The sequence below is a fragment of the Malaya genurostris genome, chromosome 2, assembly GCF_030247185.1.
Source record: "Malaya genurostris strain Urasoe2022 chromosome 2, Malgen_1.1, whole genome shotgun sequence".
NCBI classification, from domain to species: Eukaryota; Metazoa; Arthropoda; class Insecta; order Diptera; family Culicidae; genus Malaya; species Malaya genurostris.
In genome coordinates, this window is record NC_080571.1 from 261,424,850 (window position 1) to 261,442,717 (window position 17,868).

A 17,868-nucleotide genomic window follows, 5' to 3' on the forward strand; every position below is an offset into this window, starting at 1 on the left:
TTAGCTGTAGCTTTTCCCGTTTTGCTTAACGACCCGACTGTCTGTCACTGTTCTACGTTCGACCTGTTGCATGTGTTGTATATTTTGTCCATATACAGAGCCAATGGTTTGCCGTCGCGTGTAGTTGGAACCGTAGTCACTCTGACAGTTCTGTATCGACCGACAGTATACGTTTGTTGTTCGCCGATCGTGTTTCGTTGTGTGTTCTTGTGAAAAGTAGCTTAGGAGCCCGGTGAGATATGAATCTTACATTCAAACTAAATACAGGACATAGTATTCCATTGATCGGTTGTGAGTACCTTTTTGATTCAGGAAATGATAATCCATTTCGAAATCGATAACACATAAACTTATGTAATTAATTGGGATTATTGCTACACAACAACACTATTTAATGGGGAGAAATTACTTATTCATTCAGTGAAATGTAAATTTCTTGGGTTGTGATAGCTAAGAAATGAGGCTATGGGACATTCGACCTAGCTTAGCGCAGCTTAGTCTATAACGCTTCGATGTTCTTTAAATTTATTTGAATTCGGTGGCAAACTACTGTTCATCTACCTACATTTTCAGTCGGTACGTACCAGATTCGTGGCAACCATTTGATCAACGAAACGTTGGACTATGCTCTAAAGGCCGGCTATCGACATATTGGTCAGTAACTTATTCGCAATGTTGTGCTTAGTTTAAAAAAAATCGTTTTTTCATGCCTCTTGACAGACACTGCCCTCGTTTATCGTAATGAGGAGCACATTGGAAAAGCCCTGCAGACTTTACTTCCAAAATACAACTTGAAACGGGAAGATATATTTATTACTTCAAAGTTGAGTAAGTTTTAGTTTTCATGGAAACACCTTTGATCCCTTTAACCTTATCACCCAACAAACGACAATGAGGAGAATGAGTGGAATAAAAAGCTCATTTTCTAACGAAATTGCTCATTGGATACTCTACTATTACCTCCCATCTGACCTCATAGTTCGGATAAGTCAAGGGATCATTATACTATAATTGATTCAGAACTGTTATTAAACTTGCTTAATTTCCGTGTAGTATCTCAATACAATAAAGACGAACGGTTCATAGAGGAACTCGTCCTGAAGTCATTGGACAATTTACAAACCGAATACATTGACCTTTTCCTCATCCACTGGCCCGGTGTTAACGGTAAGCTGATTCTTTAGTTGATCGTGCGAACAAAAATGGCGCTTTTTACACCATAAGCTACTACAGCTCTATTGTGGAAACGCTTGCAACGCGTGCTTCCGATACGGGGGAAACTTTGAGTGACGACTTTTAATAATCCGTTACAGGCCTGCAAGTATCTCATCCCGATAACGTTCCGTATCGCAAAAAAGCGTGGAAAGTGCTCTGTAAACTGCACCACGAGGGCAAGTGTCGATCGATTGGTGTATCCAACTATACGGTCAAGCACATCCGAGAGCTGTTGGAAGATTGTAACGGTGTTCGTCCGGCAGTGAACCAGGTAGGAACTAGCACCGTTGGGATGAGGCCATTTTACTCACCTTTACCTGTCTAACATACATAAACATATGCTAACCGGGATAGGACGCTAAGGAAAAGTATTGAAAATTTTTCATTCCAACAAACATGAATTTATCCAAGGTTTAAAAGGAACGTCGTGTCTAGGCACCACTTTCCGTTTCCGAACAGCTGATCAGTATCGTTCAGGACAATTCCACATCCACGCTACTATTGAAAGAACAATACGTCACAATATTGGCACGCAGAATACTTCAATCTTGAGTGGTGCACTGAAGTTGCATCATCGGTCAGACCATTTTTATTGCAGAGTTGAGAGATAACAAGATGTACTCAGTTCCGGTAACGAAGCTCACCTGTTTGCGTGTTTGTAACGTGCTAAATATACCGAATTTTGTTTGATAAGAGATGCAGGCTGAAAAGTAAGCTGAATGCGATTAAAAGTTTGACTAGATTTAATATGAACGTTTGAGGCTTTCGTTACTCTATGCAAAAAGTACATATTTTATTTCAAATTCTTCACGTAGAAAAACATTTCAAATTGAACTACCATCTCCGGCCATCCATAGAGTGTTACATAAATAGTGTAACTGCTGCTAGGCAGAGATGGCAGTTCAATTTGAACTAAAGAAATAGATATATGGATATGTTGGCAACAATTTTGCTTCGTGTGTTTAGTGAATATAATGATTTCAAATGGATAAAGTAATTATTGTAAAAACAAGCTATAGAGATATGACTTACTTATAAATACGGTTCATAAATGTGCAACTGGGGAAAATTCGTCTAAGTAAAAGCTAAGGCGAAGGTCATTGAATTCAATTGTGCGTATATTAAATCATGCCATGTCCGGGTTGGCGGTTCAATGCATGGGGCTCTGGTTTTACAAACCAGTTCTCGTTTGATCGAGCCTTAGGAGGATTCTTAGTGTCAGTAGGATCGTAGCACCAGCCACGCAATGGTTCTGTACGCCAAAAATCGGCTGCGAGGTCTGTTGAAACAGAAGGTCAAATTCTACAAAAGGAATGTAATACCAAGACTTTGGTTTTATATATATTTAATTTGATATGAACGGCAGAATACAAAAACTTGATAAACTAACTAGTTTAGGTATTTTCGAATGCTTTAGGTTCTTTCGAAAGAAATATTTTAATACAATTTTTGCTGCTGTGAACCTGATCCATACCGCGATCCACAGTGACAGTGAGTCGGTGAAAAACCAGATACAAACATTTGTTTCAGAAGAACTTGTTATGCTTATAATCGGTTTCAACATTTAAAATTTATTTGTCCAGTTCTTGCAAAAAAATGTTTTTAAACGATTCATGCATTGAAAAATCAGTTTCCAGTTTTTGCACTCAATGTTTACAACTGGATTTCGCATTCAAAAATTTTTAAACCGGTTCTCCAAACCAAGTTTCACTTATCCGATTTTTGCATTCTGTCGTTCATATGTTAATTAACAGAAATATAAATAACATCATTGCTACAGTATTGGTTGGGATAATAGACAATTGAAAGCATGACAATCTTAAAGTGGTACATTTTTCCCTATGATAGACTAAATATTAGAATTAATGAGTAACGTTAATTGCTGTAGGGTTAACCTGCGCTGTTATTGAACTTAAAACTGACACCAGTATGAATCGTGTGATTATGATTGAATTGGAGTGCAATTATTGAAGTTAGATATCAGAGGCAAATGATTCTAACGTAATTACCGATCTTGCATATTTGAGCGTTGTGACTTGTCTGTTTGACGGAAACAAGAAGAGTAACCATGGGCACGACACAGGAGACCGTGAATTACTATTTGATTAGCACTTGGTGGTTAAGAGTAATACTTCTTTTCGATCCGGAAAGAACAGTGTAGCTGGCAATGGCTTTGTTTGGGTTTCAATAACCAAAAGCTGCAAATTGAAAGAATTGAAAGTTGGCATAACTCATCAGCTCGTAATTTTGAAACCGAGTGTCAGGTTGTTCAGTTATAAATTATTGTTTGTTCATGGCACTTAAAACCATTTTCATTGAGCAAAATAAACTCCACACAATGCACACTGGAGATGGACGGGTATGCAAATTCTTTATTCCGGACCCAACCCGATTAAAAATAAAAATTTACCCGTACCCGGCAAGATTTCGAAATTTTTTTCCGAGCCCGATCCCGACCGTTCTTGGAAAAAAACTTCTGCTTGCATGTGTCTGTCAGATTTAGATTTAGTTCTTTAATTTGTGTTCAAAATTTTATTCCAGTATTTAGGGTGATTTAGGGTTTCAACTTCAGTGTTCTGCAACAAATCCAGGATATGATATGTATGTAAATCTACAAAAAAGGTGGGAGGGTGATGTCAGAAACATAACTTGATGACGTGAATTTGAATAAAACTGACACTTGCATAATTGTAACGATACAATTATAAGGCGGAACACTGGATTGTGTTGGGGACAAGACCGATTAAATCAAAAATGCGTTCTTTAAATTCATTAATAATTTGAAAAATCTTTAACAAATCATATTTAGCCGTCTATGATTTCTGAATCTAAGTAAAAATTAATATGACATCAATTTCATTAACCCAATTGTCAAACCCGTCTCGAAAATACAAATTATATACCGATTTATCTTCTATTTAAAGAACTATAAATTAATAATATTCCGTTGCTGTGCGTGGACAAACAGCATCTATAATTCCTTAAAAAAGTTCATGACAAATGGTAAAATATTATTCGCTGATATACTGATATGACATGCACTTATCAAACTAGATATTTAAAGTAAACATCTTCCAAGCCAGTTGAATTCAATAAAAAAAATTTTTGTTTGAATATTGTTCAGTTTATAAAATGATGCATGATGGGAGTCAGAGTCTGGTGAAGTATTGTAATCATGCCAAAGGTGAGAAAATCAATTGTAAGAGAATTTTGATTATAAATTGAATGATTAAATTGACCATCTTAAACGACATGCACAAATGTGTCTCCCTCATAGTAGTCAATTAAAAATACTCATGGTTTATAACGATACATAGTTAGTGTCGGTTTTACTAGTGAACTAAACATGTCGTAAGCCCACTGGTTTTGCATGATACGTTTTGTGCAATGATTCGTACAATTCATGCTGTTGAAATTTTACGCGTCTTATTTTGGCACAGAATTTCACCTTAATGCTCGTTCATACCAAACGTTTTAGAAATCTTCAATTTTGAGTTATCTGCGGTTATCTCATGTAACTGAAAATTTTATCATAAATTACTGACCATATTTTCGATGATATGGAGTAAAAATTATGTGGCTACGTTCAATATAACAAGAGATATTTGCGATTGAGTTTTACCCATTATTGTAAATAAGGAATTTTGGAAAATCGTACCATAGCAAAAATAAGACGTATTCACGTCAAAACAACTATAACTTCACTAAATTTCTGTTTGAGCTGTTAGTAGAATATTCTCACTGATAGTACTGTTGTTGTACCGTTGTACCGAATTCCACTATATCACGTCATTACACTCTTACAAAGTCACTATTTTCACAGTCACTATTTTTCCGAAAGTGTATCAAACGTTATAATACAGATACGTATTTCGGAATGCTATTTGCATCCTTCTTCAGTGTATCGGTTTTATAAGTTTATTGAAGTGAAGTTTATAAGAATAAACTTATAAAAGCGATACACTGAAGAAGGATGCAAATAGCATTCCGAAATACGTATCTGTATTAAAACGTTTGATACACTTTCGAAAAAATAGTGACTGTGAAAATAGTGATTTTGTGAGAGTGTAATGACGTGATATAGTGGAATTCAACGGTACAACAACAGTACTATTAGTAACTATAACATGATTTTTGAATTTTTACTCTTATTTATTGCATAATATTGACTGGTACACAGCAAAAAAAAGTGGGTGGGTAATGTTAGAGACATAACGGGATGACGTGTAAACGAATGAAGCTGACATGCTCTTCCCACACTTTCGAATATCGTTAATCGCACGTACTAGTTAATTGATTGTGTGAATTTTTCGACGCTTTACTCTTCGCAAAAATTTTAAGGGAAAACTACAAGCTTTCGATTTATATTGGAAACTTTAGAGAATTTGCAATAATGGCTCAGTAATAATCAAAAGAGAAAGTAAACAAAGAGAGGCTCTCATTTGCAGTTAGGCCTTTTTGTCCTGGAACTATCGAATTGTAGGCAGAACACACGAGATGTTCGAATTCCTTCATGAAATGAAAAATCCACAAAAAACGTGTTTAAGTCATCTAGGAATTTCGGGTCTAAATTAGGAATTAATATAACATTGATTTCAATAACTTACTTGTGAATCCTGTTTCGAAGATATAAATTGTATAGCGGTTTGAAATAATATCCACAAACCGAAAGCCGTCATTTTCGATTTTATGCATTTTAAAAATAAAATTATTAATAACCACTCGGCAAAAGTGAACAAACAGTATCTATAATTCCTTCAACATTCATAAGATATTACAATATTCACTTATATATTAATATGATATGCATTTCACAAGCTAGACATTTTTAGTGAACATCTTACCAGTCATTTGTAATTTCAAACAAAATAGAACTTGTTCGAATATTATTTAGTTGTTTTATAAAATGATGCATAGTTGGAATCAGCTAAATGTGTCCTTATCATATTAGTCAATTGAAAACACTTATGATTTATAACCGTACATAGTCAATGTCTGTTTCACTGACGTACAAAACATAACTGTACTCAATCAATGAAAATATACCCCATGGGAGCGGGTCATATCGCCGAAAGCCATTTCGCCGAAAATCGTTTCGCCGAATAGGTCATTTCGCCGAAAGTCGTTTCGCCGAAAGGGTCAATTTGCCGAAAGGGTAATCTCGCCGAAAGGGCAATTTTGCCGAAAGGGTAATTTTGCCGTAAGGGTCATATCTCCTGCATGTTATGCCTCTTGTATAACTGATGTGGTGCAGCAACATAGCCGACGCCATCAGAGTCGGCCGCCGACTCGCCGTCGGAAGCGGCGGTCTCTTGCATACAAACCTGTAACCGCCTCGTTTGCCCGGTCTACTCTAAGCTATGTTTCTTTGCTTTAGTTAGGTCCGAACGAGCGGTAGCGAGGTCGGACAGCACATGAACTAAAACGATGTGGCGTAGCCGCATTAGTATTTTTTCATTTTCACTTAATAAACGGAAAATACCACCTACATTTGCCTGGTAGATACACCTATGGAATTGCTTTGATGTTTACTAGCTAATAGTCAACAAGTTTTCTTGGGAACTACTTTCTGAGGTTCATGAATCAATCGTTATTCAAGAGTACAACAATCAATCATTATTCAAGAAGTACAATGGTAAGTTAACAAAACGGGCGTTAACGCTATCATCTTTCGTTTGTCTTTAATTTAAATCAATTCTAATTACGATTTCAAGACGATTTCAGGATTCGGCGAAATGACCCTTTCGGCGAAATGGCATTCGGCGAAGTGACCCATTCGGCGAAATAACCCTTTCGGCGAAATGACTTTCGGAGAAACGGCTTTCGGCGAAATGGCTTTCGGCGAAATGACCCTGATTCATACCGCATTACTATGTGTCGATTTTGCACAATACGCTTTGTGCAATTATTCGTTCAGTTCAGGCTTTATTAATAAACTCCACACAATGCACACTGGAGATGGACGGGTATGCAAATTCTTTATTCCGGACCCAACCCGATTAAAAATAAAAATTTACCCGTACCCGGCAAGATTTCGAAATTTTTTTCCGAGCCCGATCCCGACCGTTCTTGGAAAAAAACTTCTGCTTGCATGTGTCTGTCAGATTTAGATTTAGTTCTTTAATTTGTGTTCAAAATTTTATTCCAGTATTTAGGGTGATTTAGGGTTTCAACTTCAGTGTTCTGCAACAAATCCAGGATATGATATGTATGTAAATCTACAAAAAAGGTGGGAGGGTGATGTCAGAAACATAACTTGATGACGTGAATTTGAATAAAACTGACACTTGCATAATTGTAACGATACAATTATAAGGCGGAACACTGGATTGTGTTGGGGACAAGACCGATTAAATCAAAAATGCGTTCTTTAAATTCATTAATAATTTGAAAAATCTTTAACAAATCATATTTAGCCGTCTATGATTTCTGAATCTAAGTAAAAATTAATATGACATCAATTTCATTAACCCAATTGTCAAACCCGTCTCGAAAATACAAATTTATCTTCTATTTAAAGAATTCTTAAACTATAAATTAATAATATTCCGTTGCTGTGCGTGGACAAACAGCATCTATAATTCCTTAAAAAAGTTCATGACAAATGGTAAAATATTATTCGCTGATATACTGATATGACATGCACTTATCAAACTAGATATTTAAAGTAAACATCTTCCAAGCCAGTTGAATTCAATAAAAAAAAATTTTGTTTGAATATTGTTCAGTTTATAAAATGATGCATGATGGGAGTCAGAGTCTGGTGAAGTATTGTAATCATGCCAAAGGTGAGAAAATCAATTGTAAGAGAATTTTGATTATAAATTGAATGATTAAATTGACCATCTTAAACGACATGCACAAATGTGTCTCCCTCATAGTAGTCAATTAAAAATACTCATGGTTTATAACGATACATAGTTAGTGTCGGTTTTACTAGTGAACTAAACATGTCGTAAGCCCACTGGTTTTGCATGATACGTTTTGTGCAATGATTCGTACAATTCATGCTGTTGAAATTTTACGCGTCTTATTTTGGCACAGAATTTCACCTTAATGCTCGTTCATACCAAACGTTTTAGAAATCTTCAATTTTGAGTTATCTGCGGTTATCTCATGTAACTGAAAATTTTATCATAAATTACTGACCATATTTTCGATGATATGGAGTAAAAATTATGTGGCTACGTTCAATATAACAAGAGATATTTGCGATTGAGTTTTACCCATTATTGTAAATAAGGAATTTTGGAAAATCGTACCATAGCAAAAATAAGACGTATTCACGTCAAAACAACTATAACTTCACTAAATTTCTGTTTGAGCTGTTAGTAGAATATTCTCACTGATAGTACTGTTGTTGTACCGTTGTACCGAATTCCACTATATCACGTCATTACACTCTTACAAAGTCACTATTTTCACAGTCACTATTTTTCCGAAAGTGTATCAAACGTTATAATACAGATACGTATTTCGGAATGCTATTTGCATCCTTCTTCAGTGTATCGGTTTTATAAGTTTATTGAAGTGAAGTTTATAAGAATAAACTTATAAAACCGATACACTGAAGAAGGATGCAAATAGCATTCCGAAATACGTATCTGTATTAAAACGTTTGATACACTTTCGAAAAAATAGTGACTGTGAAAATAGTGATTTTGTGAGAGTGTAATGACGTGATATAGTGGAATTCAACGGTACAACAACAGTACTATTAGTAACTATAACATGATTTTTGAATTTTTACTCTTATTTATTGCATAATATTGACTGGTACACAGCAAAAAAAAGTGGGTGGGTAATGTTAGAGACATAACGGGATGACGTGTAAACGAATGAAGCTGACATGCTCTTCCCACACTTTCGAATATCGTTAATCGCACGTACTAGTTAATTGATTGTGTGAATTTTTCGACGCTTTACTCTTCGCAAAAATTTTAAGGGAAAACTACAAGCTTTCGATTTATATTGGAAACTTTAGAGAATTTGCAATAATGGCTCAGTAATAATCAAAAGAGAAAGTAAACAAAGAGAGGCTCTCATTTGCAGTTAGGCCTTTTTGTCCTGGGACTATCGAATTGTAGGCAGAACACACGAGATGTTCGAATTCCTTCATGAAATGAAAAATCCACAAAAAACGTGTTTAAGTCATCTAGGAATTTCGGGTCTAAATTAGGAATTAATATAACATTGATTTCAATAACTTACTTGTGAATCCTGTTTCGAAGATATAAATTGTATAGCGGTTTGAAATAATATCCACAAACCGAAAGCCGTCATTTTCGATTTTATGCATTTTAAAAATAAAATTATTAATAACCACTCGGCAAAAGTGAACAAACAGTATCTATAATTCCTTCAACATTCATAAGATATTACAATATTCACTTATATATTAATATGATATGCATTTCACAAGCTAGACATTTTTAGTGAACATCTTACCAGTCATTTGTAATTTCAAACAAAATAGAACTTGTTCGAATATTATTTAGTTGTTTTATAAAATGATGCATAGTTGGAATCAGCTAAATGTGTCCTTATCATATTAGTCAATTGAAAACACTTATGATTTATAACCGTACATAGTCAATGTCTGTTTCACTGACGTACAAAACATAACTGTACTCAATCAATGAAAATATACCCCATGGGAGCGGGTCATATCGCCGAAAGCCATTTCGCCGAATAGGTCATTTCGCCGAAAGTCGTTTCGCCGAAAGGGTCAATTTGCCGAAAGGGTAATCTCGCCGAAAGGGCAATTTTGCCGAAAGGGTAATTTTGCCGTAAGGGTCATATCTCCTGCATGTTATGCCTCTTGTATAACTGATGTGGTGCAGCAACATAGCCGACGCCATCAGAGTCGGCCGCCGACTCGCCGTCGGAAGCGGCGGTCTCTTGCATACAAACCTGTAACCGCCTCGTTTGCCCGGTCTACTCTAAGCTATGTTTCTTTGCTTTAGTTAGGTCCGAACGAGCGGTAGCGAGGTCGGACAGCACATGAACTAAAACGATGTGGCGTAGCCGCATTAGTATTTTTTCATTTTCACTTAATAAACGGAAAATACCACCTACATTTGCCTGGTAGATACACCTATGGAATTGCTTTGATGTTTACTAGCTAATAGTCAACAAGTTTTCTTGGGAACTACTTTCTGAGGTTCATGAATCAATCGTTATTCAAGAGTACAACAATCAATCATTATTCAAGAAGTACAATGGTAAGTTAACAAAACGGGCGTTAACGCTATCATCTTTCGTTTGTCTTTAATTTAAATCAATTCTAATTACGATTTCAAGACGATTTCAGGATTCGGCGAAATGACCCTTTCGGCGAAATGGCATTCGGCGAAGTGACCCATTCGGCGAAATAACCCTTTCGGCGAAATGACTTTCGGAGAAACGGCTTTCGGCGAAATGGCTTTCGGCGAAATGACCCTGATTCATACCGCATTACTATGTGTCGATTTTGCACAATACGCTTTGTGCAATTATTCGTTCAGTTCAGGCTTTATTTTGGCACTGAATTTCATCGTAATGCTCGTTCATACCAAACATTTTAGAAAACTTCATTTTTGAGTTGTTTGTGTTTATCTCATAGTACTGAAAATCTTATCATAAATTACTGACCATATTTCCGATGATATGGAGAAAAAATTATGTTGTTGCCTCAAATACAACAAGCGATATTAAGAGCAAATTCAGCAGCTGCAAGATTCATATGGGTGGTCTATAATGTAAATGAAACTGAAACAAACGTATCCCCAGCAATCCGTTTTAGTTTTATTTTTTCGACCAGTTCTACTGTCAAATTTAAAACTGGTATACATTGCCGTTCTATTTTTTCTATATTTGAAACACAGATAACACGCTGCTAGGGCTGCTAGTTTATTTTGTTATAATTTCTAGATTTAAATTTTAAAACTGACATAAATTATGCATCTAGAACTAGAACATTTCTGAATATGCCCTAACGATTAAGGGCATTTTCAGGAGTGTTCTAGTTCTAGATGCGTAATTTATGTCAGTTTTAAACAATTTAATCTAGAATTTATAACAAAATAAACTGACAGCCCAAGCAGCGTTTTATCTGTGTTTTGAAATATAGAAAAATAGAACGGCAGCGTATACCAGTTTTAAATTTGACAGTAGAACTGTTCGAATAAATAAAACTAAAACGGCTTGCTGGGGATACGTCTGTTTTAGTTTCAGTTATATTATGGATTACCCATATGAATCTTGCAGCTGCTGAATTTGCTCTAAGTTCTACCCATTCTTGTACAGGGCAAATTCTGAAAAATCGCACCATTGTAAAGTAAATCGTTTTCACGATAAAATAATGAAATTTACAGGTGACGCAAATCACCTTTTGACACAATACATAGGAAGGGAAATAGAAAAAAGACAGAGTTTTACAAAAATGATTTAAATATGTGTCAAACTTCCAAGCAGACATGTAAACCTACATGTTTAAGTGTTTAAAACAGTAAAAATGAGTCATTTTTGACGCTCTAATATGTTTTTTTTTCTCAGAAAACGTTTATTTACAAGATTTTTTCTCGGTATGCAGAATATGTTTGTCGTCAAAAAGTCGTATTTTAGTGTAGATGGATCGTTACAATTTAGATGCGAAGCAGTAAAAGTTGTTGTTGTTCACTTTCCACTTGTTTATTCATCGAATAAAGACTTCTGAGATCACCTGATAAGCAATAAAAGCAATGGAAAATATGAAATGAAAATTTGCACCTAATTCACTTGATTGCGCTTTGTTTTCATCTCATTTCGTATCGCAAGGTTGCCAAGTTTTCTCGTAATGTTAAAAAAAATTATTTTTTCTTCTTTAAATTATTCTTTGGTATCCGTGACATTAGTTTAATTATATCATTGATTTTTATATATAAATAAAACTGTTTCGGATTCTAATATTACCAAATAGAGCGTGGTAAATACTAATCAAATAACCATTGTGGCAAATCTAGTAGCACTGGTTTCTTTCCGCTATACGTCACCATAACACTGTTAAATGTATGTGTTTCATCGGCTGTGCACAGAGATGCCAGATATTTTCATAGAAAATATGTATCTGCTCTATCTGTTTTCACTAATAAAATGAATCAAATTCAAATTCAAATTAAATTCAGATTGGTTTTAAATTTTGATATAAATGTTTATCAGTGTTCATAATCAAACATTTGCACAAAAGATTTCCATTTTAACATGTGATTTGTTCGTTGATTAATAAACTTTTAAAGAAGTACTGTAATCAAATACTAATAGATACACAGAGAGGAAAGTCTAACGTGTTACTTCTTACTTTTTATGAACCTTTACAAATCTGTATTAAATTTAGAAAATCTGCAATCTGATTTAACGAACGCGAACGCAAAAATCTATACAATACAGATAAATGTGTATGAATGGCATCTCTGGTTCTACATTTTGTTTTTAGAAGGGCAAATGCCTAAATAGTAACATAACATAACTTTTTTTGTTTTTTTAAGTGCTCCAAATTAACTGCAGAGTAAAATTTTAAATTTGAAACGAAAGATAATAAAAACGATCCAAAAAATTTTAAACGTCGAAATGATTCCAAATTGTTTTTTTTAAATATCGTGTGTTGTGTCATAGTTGGCATTAGGCCCTTTTTAAGGTTTTGATTGCTCTAACGTATCCCCAGCAATCCGTTTAGTTTTATTTTTTCGACCAGTTCTACTGTCAAATTTAAAACTGGTATACACACTTAAAACCATTTCTTGAGCTCGGCATAATAAAATGCCGAAACTGATCAGCAACACCTAAATTTGCTGATTGCTCAGTAATCAATACGCATGTTTCTGAACTTCGTTAAATGCATTCACTGATATTTCGGTAAAATGCTTCACTTTGCCGAAATTTGGCATAATTGCTTGCTGACTTTATCAGTAAACAACAGATATGCCGACATCAGCAGAGACGTTTGCCGAGATTTCGGAAAATGCGCTAGCTGTTGCCGATATTCAGCACGACAGCTGTCATTTATTGCCGCGTTATATTTTCGCTTCGCATTGTGCGATTATTTTCTGATGAAATTCTCGAGTGAAAAAATGGATAATCTTCGAAGAAACGTGGAACCACTTGCAAGTAAAAATATTGAATAAATATAGTGACATGTTTCGCTTTGTTATAATTTCTAGATTTAAATTTTAAAACTGACATAAATTATGCATCTAGAACTAGAACATTTCTGAATATGTCCTAACGATTAAGGGCATTTTCAGGAGTGTTCTAGTTCTAGATGCGTAATTTATGTCAGTTTTAAACAATTTAATCTAGAATTTATAACAAAATAAACTGACAGCCCAAGCAGCGTTTTATCTGTGTTTTGAAATATAGAAAAATAGAACGGCAGCGTATACCAGTTTTAAATTTGACAGTAGAACTGTTCGAATAAATAAAACTAAAACGGCTTGCTGGGGATACGTCTGTTTTAGTTTCAGTTATATTATGGATTACCCATATGAATCTTGCAGCTGCTGAATTTGCTCTAAGTTCTACCCATTCTTGTACAGGGCAAATTCTGAAAAATCGCACCATTGTAAAGTAAATCGTTTTCACGATAAAATAATGAAATTTACAGGTGACGCAAATCACCTTTTGACACAATACATAGGAAGGGAAATAGAAAAAAGACAGAGTTTTACAAAAATGATTTAAATATGTGTCAAACTTCCAAGCAGACATGTAAACCTACATGTTTAAGTGTTTAAAACAGTAAAAATGAGTCATTTTTGACGCTCTAATATGTTTTTTTTTCTCAGAAAACGTTTATTTACAAGATTTTTTCTCGGTATGCAGAATATGTTTGTCGTCAAAAAGTCGTATTTTAGTGTAGATGGATCGTTACAATTTAGATGCGAAGCAGTAAAAGTTGTTGTTGTTCACTTTCCACTTGTTTATTCATCGAATAAAGACTTCTGAGATCACCTGATAAGCAATAAAAGCAATGGAAAATATGAAATGAAAATTTGCACCTAATTCACTTGATTGCGCTTTGTTTTCATCTCATTTCGTATCGCAAGGTTGCCAAGTTTTCTCGTAATGTTAAAAAAAATTATTTTTTCTTCTTTAAATTATTCTTTGGTATCCGTGACATTAGTTTAATTATATCATTGATTTTTATATATAAATAAAACTGTTTCGGATTCTAATATTACCAAATAGAGCGTGGTAAATACTAATCAAATAACCATTGTGGCAAATCTAGTAGCACTGGTTTCTTTCCGCTATACGTCACCATAACACTGTTAAATGTGTGTGTTTCATCGGCTGTGCACAGAGATGCCAGATATTTTCATAGAAAATATGTATCTGCTCTATCTGTTTTCACTAATAAAATGAATCAAATTCAAATTCAAATTAAATTCAGATTGGTTTTAAATTTTGATATAAATGTTTATCAGTGTTCATAATCAAACATTTGCACAAAAGATTTCCATTTTAACATGTGATTTGTTCGTTGATTAATAAACTTTTAAAGAAGTACTGTAATCAAATACTAATAGATACACAGAGAGGAAAGTCTAACGTGTTACTTCTTACTTTTTATGAACCTTTACAAATCTGTATTAAATTTAGAAAATCTGCAATCTGATTTAACGAACGCGAACGCAAAAATCTATACAATACAGATAAATGTGTATGAATGGCATCTCTGGTTCTACATTTTGTTTTTAGAAGGGCAAATGCCTAAATAGTAACATAACATAACTTTTTTTGTTTTTTTAAGTGCTCCAAATTAACTGCAGAGTAAAATTTTAAATTTGAAACGAAAGATAATAAAAACGATCCAAAAAATTTTAAACGTCGAAATGATTCCAAATTGTTTTTTTTAAATATCGTGTGTTGTGTCATAGTTGGCATTAGGCCCTTTTTAAGGTTTTGATTGCTCTCGCCATTACTAATTTATGGGATGAAGAAAGGACCAACGATAGGATGAATACAAAACCTTTGAGATGAAATTAGGAGCACAGTAGTGAACATATCAGAAGTGTTTTTAGCTGATTTTTTAATTATTATTTTAATTTCCAAGGAATGTGAATTAATTCCCAATGTGGAGCAAGGCAAATTAAGCAGAAATGTGAAAAAATCGTAGTGATTTTGGTGGCTAAATCAGGTTTTTAAGGTAACGTCCTTACAAATGAGATGAAATAGGGAGCCCTTACCCTACGTCTGTGACATTGTTCGTCCGTCTGCTTTAAGCCGGATTTGAATTAGTGGTTGTAAAGAAGCTGTCAGAAAGCATAATTAACGTCAACGTTGACAATTTTGTTATGTTCAATGATTTGTCACAAGGGTATAGAAAGTCATTAAATTTTCTAGACCTTTTTCATTTAGCAAAATTTTGATTGGCAAGTAAAAAAGAACAGAATATCAGTTGCTGAATATTAAAAAAAAAAACCAGAAATTCTTTTTTAGAGATCATCGGTTTTGAATGAATGTCGTTTATTATTGTTTTGAAATTTCAAGAAGTTTCATACAGTGTATTCTTTCTCCAATAGCCCCAGTAAATACCTTAAATATTGTTGAAGACAAGAGGCAAATCACTCTAAACTTTGAACTAACTCTTATCCCTCTCTGAAACTTTAATCCCTGTTAAACTTTTTAAAACTTTTTTGCAATCCGTAGTAAACCTCTCGAGTCTCGTGAAATCCCCCTAGACTTTTCCGATCCCGTGCTATCCTTCTTAAACTTGCTTCCACTTGCTGATTCCACCTAATCTTTGTTAAACCTTCCTTACACTCCTATATCTTGTATGAGTTCAGACAAAGTTTAGAGCCACTATGTTTCTGAAAATTATCAAGGAATTTTTGCCTAAGTTCTTCACAAAAGTTTGACTAGAATCAAAATTGTACACGAATGTTGCCAGTAGGGATGTCGGATTTTTCCAACTACTTGATAATTCAATAATCTAGTATAGTTTTCAAACTAATCAATTAAATTTTCATCGATTATCTGAGTTATTATTCGAATACTCGATTAATTATTTGATTATTGTAACGAGATTTTTCGAATTATTTAATTAGTTTAATAATCGATTATTAGTGTTAAAAAATTAATGTTTTGGTACTACACATTCCTTTTGTGGAATTTGGCCTTTCTGGTTTAACAGAGTTCGTAGCCGATTTAGAATCGTTAAAGAATCCAGGTCGGGGCTCGAACATACGACACAACTGGCTTGTAAGACCAGTGCCCTATGCACAGAACCGCCAGGCCGGGCCTTATTTGATCGATCAAATGTTACTTGATTACGCTGTTTATTTTTTATGCAAAACTTGTGTCAAAAAAAACGACCTTCGAATTTAAATGAAATTTTTCACATAATAAAAAAACACTTCCAAATCCCTAACCGAATGATTTGAATCCCCACACTAAATTGCTTTTTATTTTTTTTAGGTGGAATGGCACCCACACTACTTCCAGCTGGAGCTGCTTGAGCTGTGCAAGACGGAGGGAATATTCCTGCAAGCGTACTCTTCGCTCGGTACCTCACTCAGTACCGATCTGAGGGACGATCCTGTGGTCGGGGAGGTGGCGGTCCGACTTTGTCGTTCCCCGGCGCAAATTCTGCTGCGCTGGGCAATCGAGCGAAACGTCGGCATCATACCGAAAGCGCGATCACGAGATCACATCGAAGAGAACATTGCTCTAGACTTCGAAATTCCCCCGCAGGATATGGAATTGCTCGATGGTCTCAGGGTCACTAGTGGTGCGAAATATGCGTGGGATCCGGACACGGTCGTTTAATGTTTGGTGGATGACCAGGGTTGCCACATTTAAATCTGCATTTTTCAGAAGAAAAATCTGTAAATCTGTATCGGGAGCTCAAAAACCTGCATTGAAAATCTGTATATAGAAGTGATAAGAAATCGAAACACAACGGAATGAAAAAGTCTTTAGAACCCAAATTTGAAGAAACCAAAACTTTTCTTAATCTGAATTTTATGATTTTGTAATTGAAAAAACGCTGGAAATTGTTTTTTTGCGTTGGAGCCTCTCGAAATAATGATTTGACGAAAAACTTTCGAAATCCAATCTGAAAGTGAAACTTAATCTGATTGATCAATTGGCAATCTTTACGTTATGGCCGAGGCCATCATCTTTTCATCTTATCGGAAGCAATTTTTGAAAGCATAAGCAATTACGCTACACTAGTTGTAAATAAAAGTAAGCAATAACAAATTTTTATTAGCAGATAGAACATCTGTGTTTACTGTCTTTACTCTTTTATATTTAGTTTTATCCTCTTCTTAGAATTAACACACAATCAGGATAATGTTTTCACTTTGAAAAAATAATCAATACCATTATTTAATATATTTTAACTTGATCTTTATTCAATTTTTAATCCACGCTATCAAAAATCTGTACAAATCTGTATTTTTTGCCAAAAATCTGCAAATCTGCATATACAGAATCTTGGTCACAAATTTATCTGAAAAATCTGTAAAATGCAGATTAATCTGTATATGTGGCAACCATGTGGATGACAGGATAGAAACGCTTTCATTGTTCATTTGGTGCCTTTTAGAGAAGTCAGTTTTATCATTCATATTTATTTAAGAACGGTGTACTGTTACAGTTACTTTCTCGCAATAAACTTTTCATCTATTA

General features: G+C 34.5%; 1 protein-coding gene across 2 annotated transcripts; it reads left to right on the top strand.

The window, feature by feature from the left end:
- The first annotated feature begins 132 nt into the window (after nucleotides 1–132).
- On the top strand, nucleotides 133–17,868 carry LOC131429733 (glyoxal reductase-like). Of its 2 annotated transcripts, XM_058594057.1 has the most exons (7): nucleotides 133–291; nucleotides 574–654; nucleotides 721–828; nucleotides 1,054–1,167; nucleotides 1,314–1,486; nucleotides 16,651–17,007; nucleotides 17,737–17,868. In XM_058594057.1, exons 1-6 carry the CDS (start codon nucleotides 240–242, stop codon nucleotides 16,999–17,001), a joined length of 879 nt encoding a protein of 292 aa, XP_058450040.1. In that variant the 5' UTR covers nucleotides 133–239; the 3' UTR covers nucleotides 17,002–17,007; nucleotides 17,737–17,868. The 2 variants fall into 2 exon arrangements, with proteins under 2 accessions (XP_058450040.1, XP_058450039.1); XM_058594056.1 differs by having other exon boundaries at nucleotides 16,651–17,868.

Bases quoted from the DNA above. Each gene is read 5' to 3' on its own strand.
- LOC131429733 (XM_058594056.1), top strand. From the start codon at position 240: ATGAATCTTACATTCAAACTAAATACAGGACATAGTATTCCATTGATC. The intron at 655-720 runs GTCAGTAACTTA...GCCTCTTGACAG, and splicing joins GGCCGGCTATCGACATATTG to ACACTGCCCTCGTTTATCGT. The intron at 1,168-1,313 runs GTAAGCTGATTC...AATCCGTTACAG, and splicing joins CCACTGGCCCGGTGTTAACG to GCCTGCAAGTATCTCATCCC.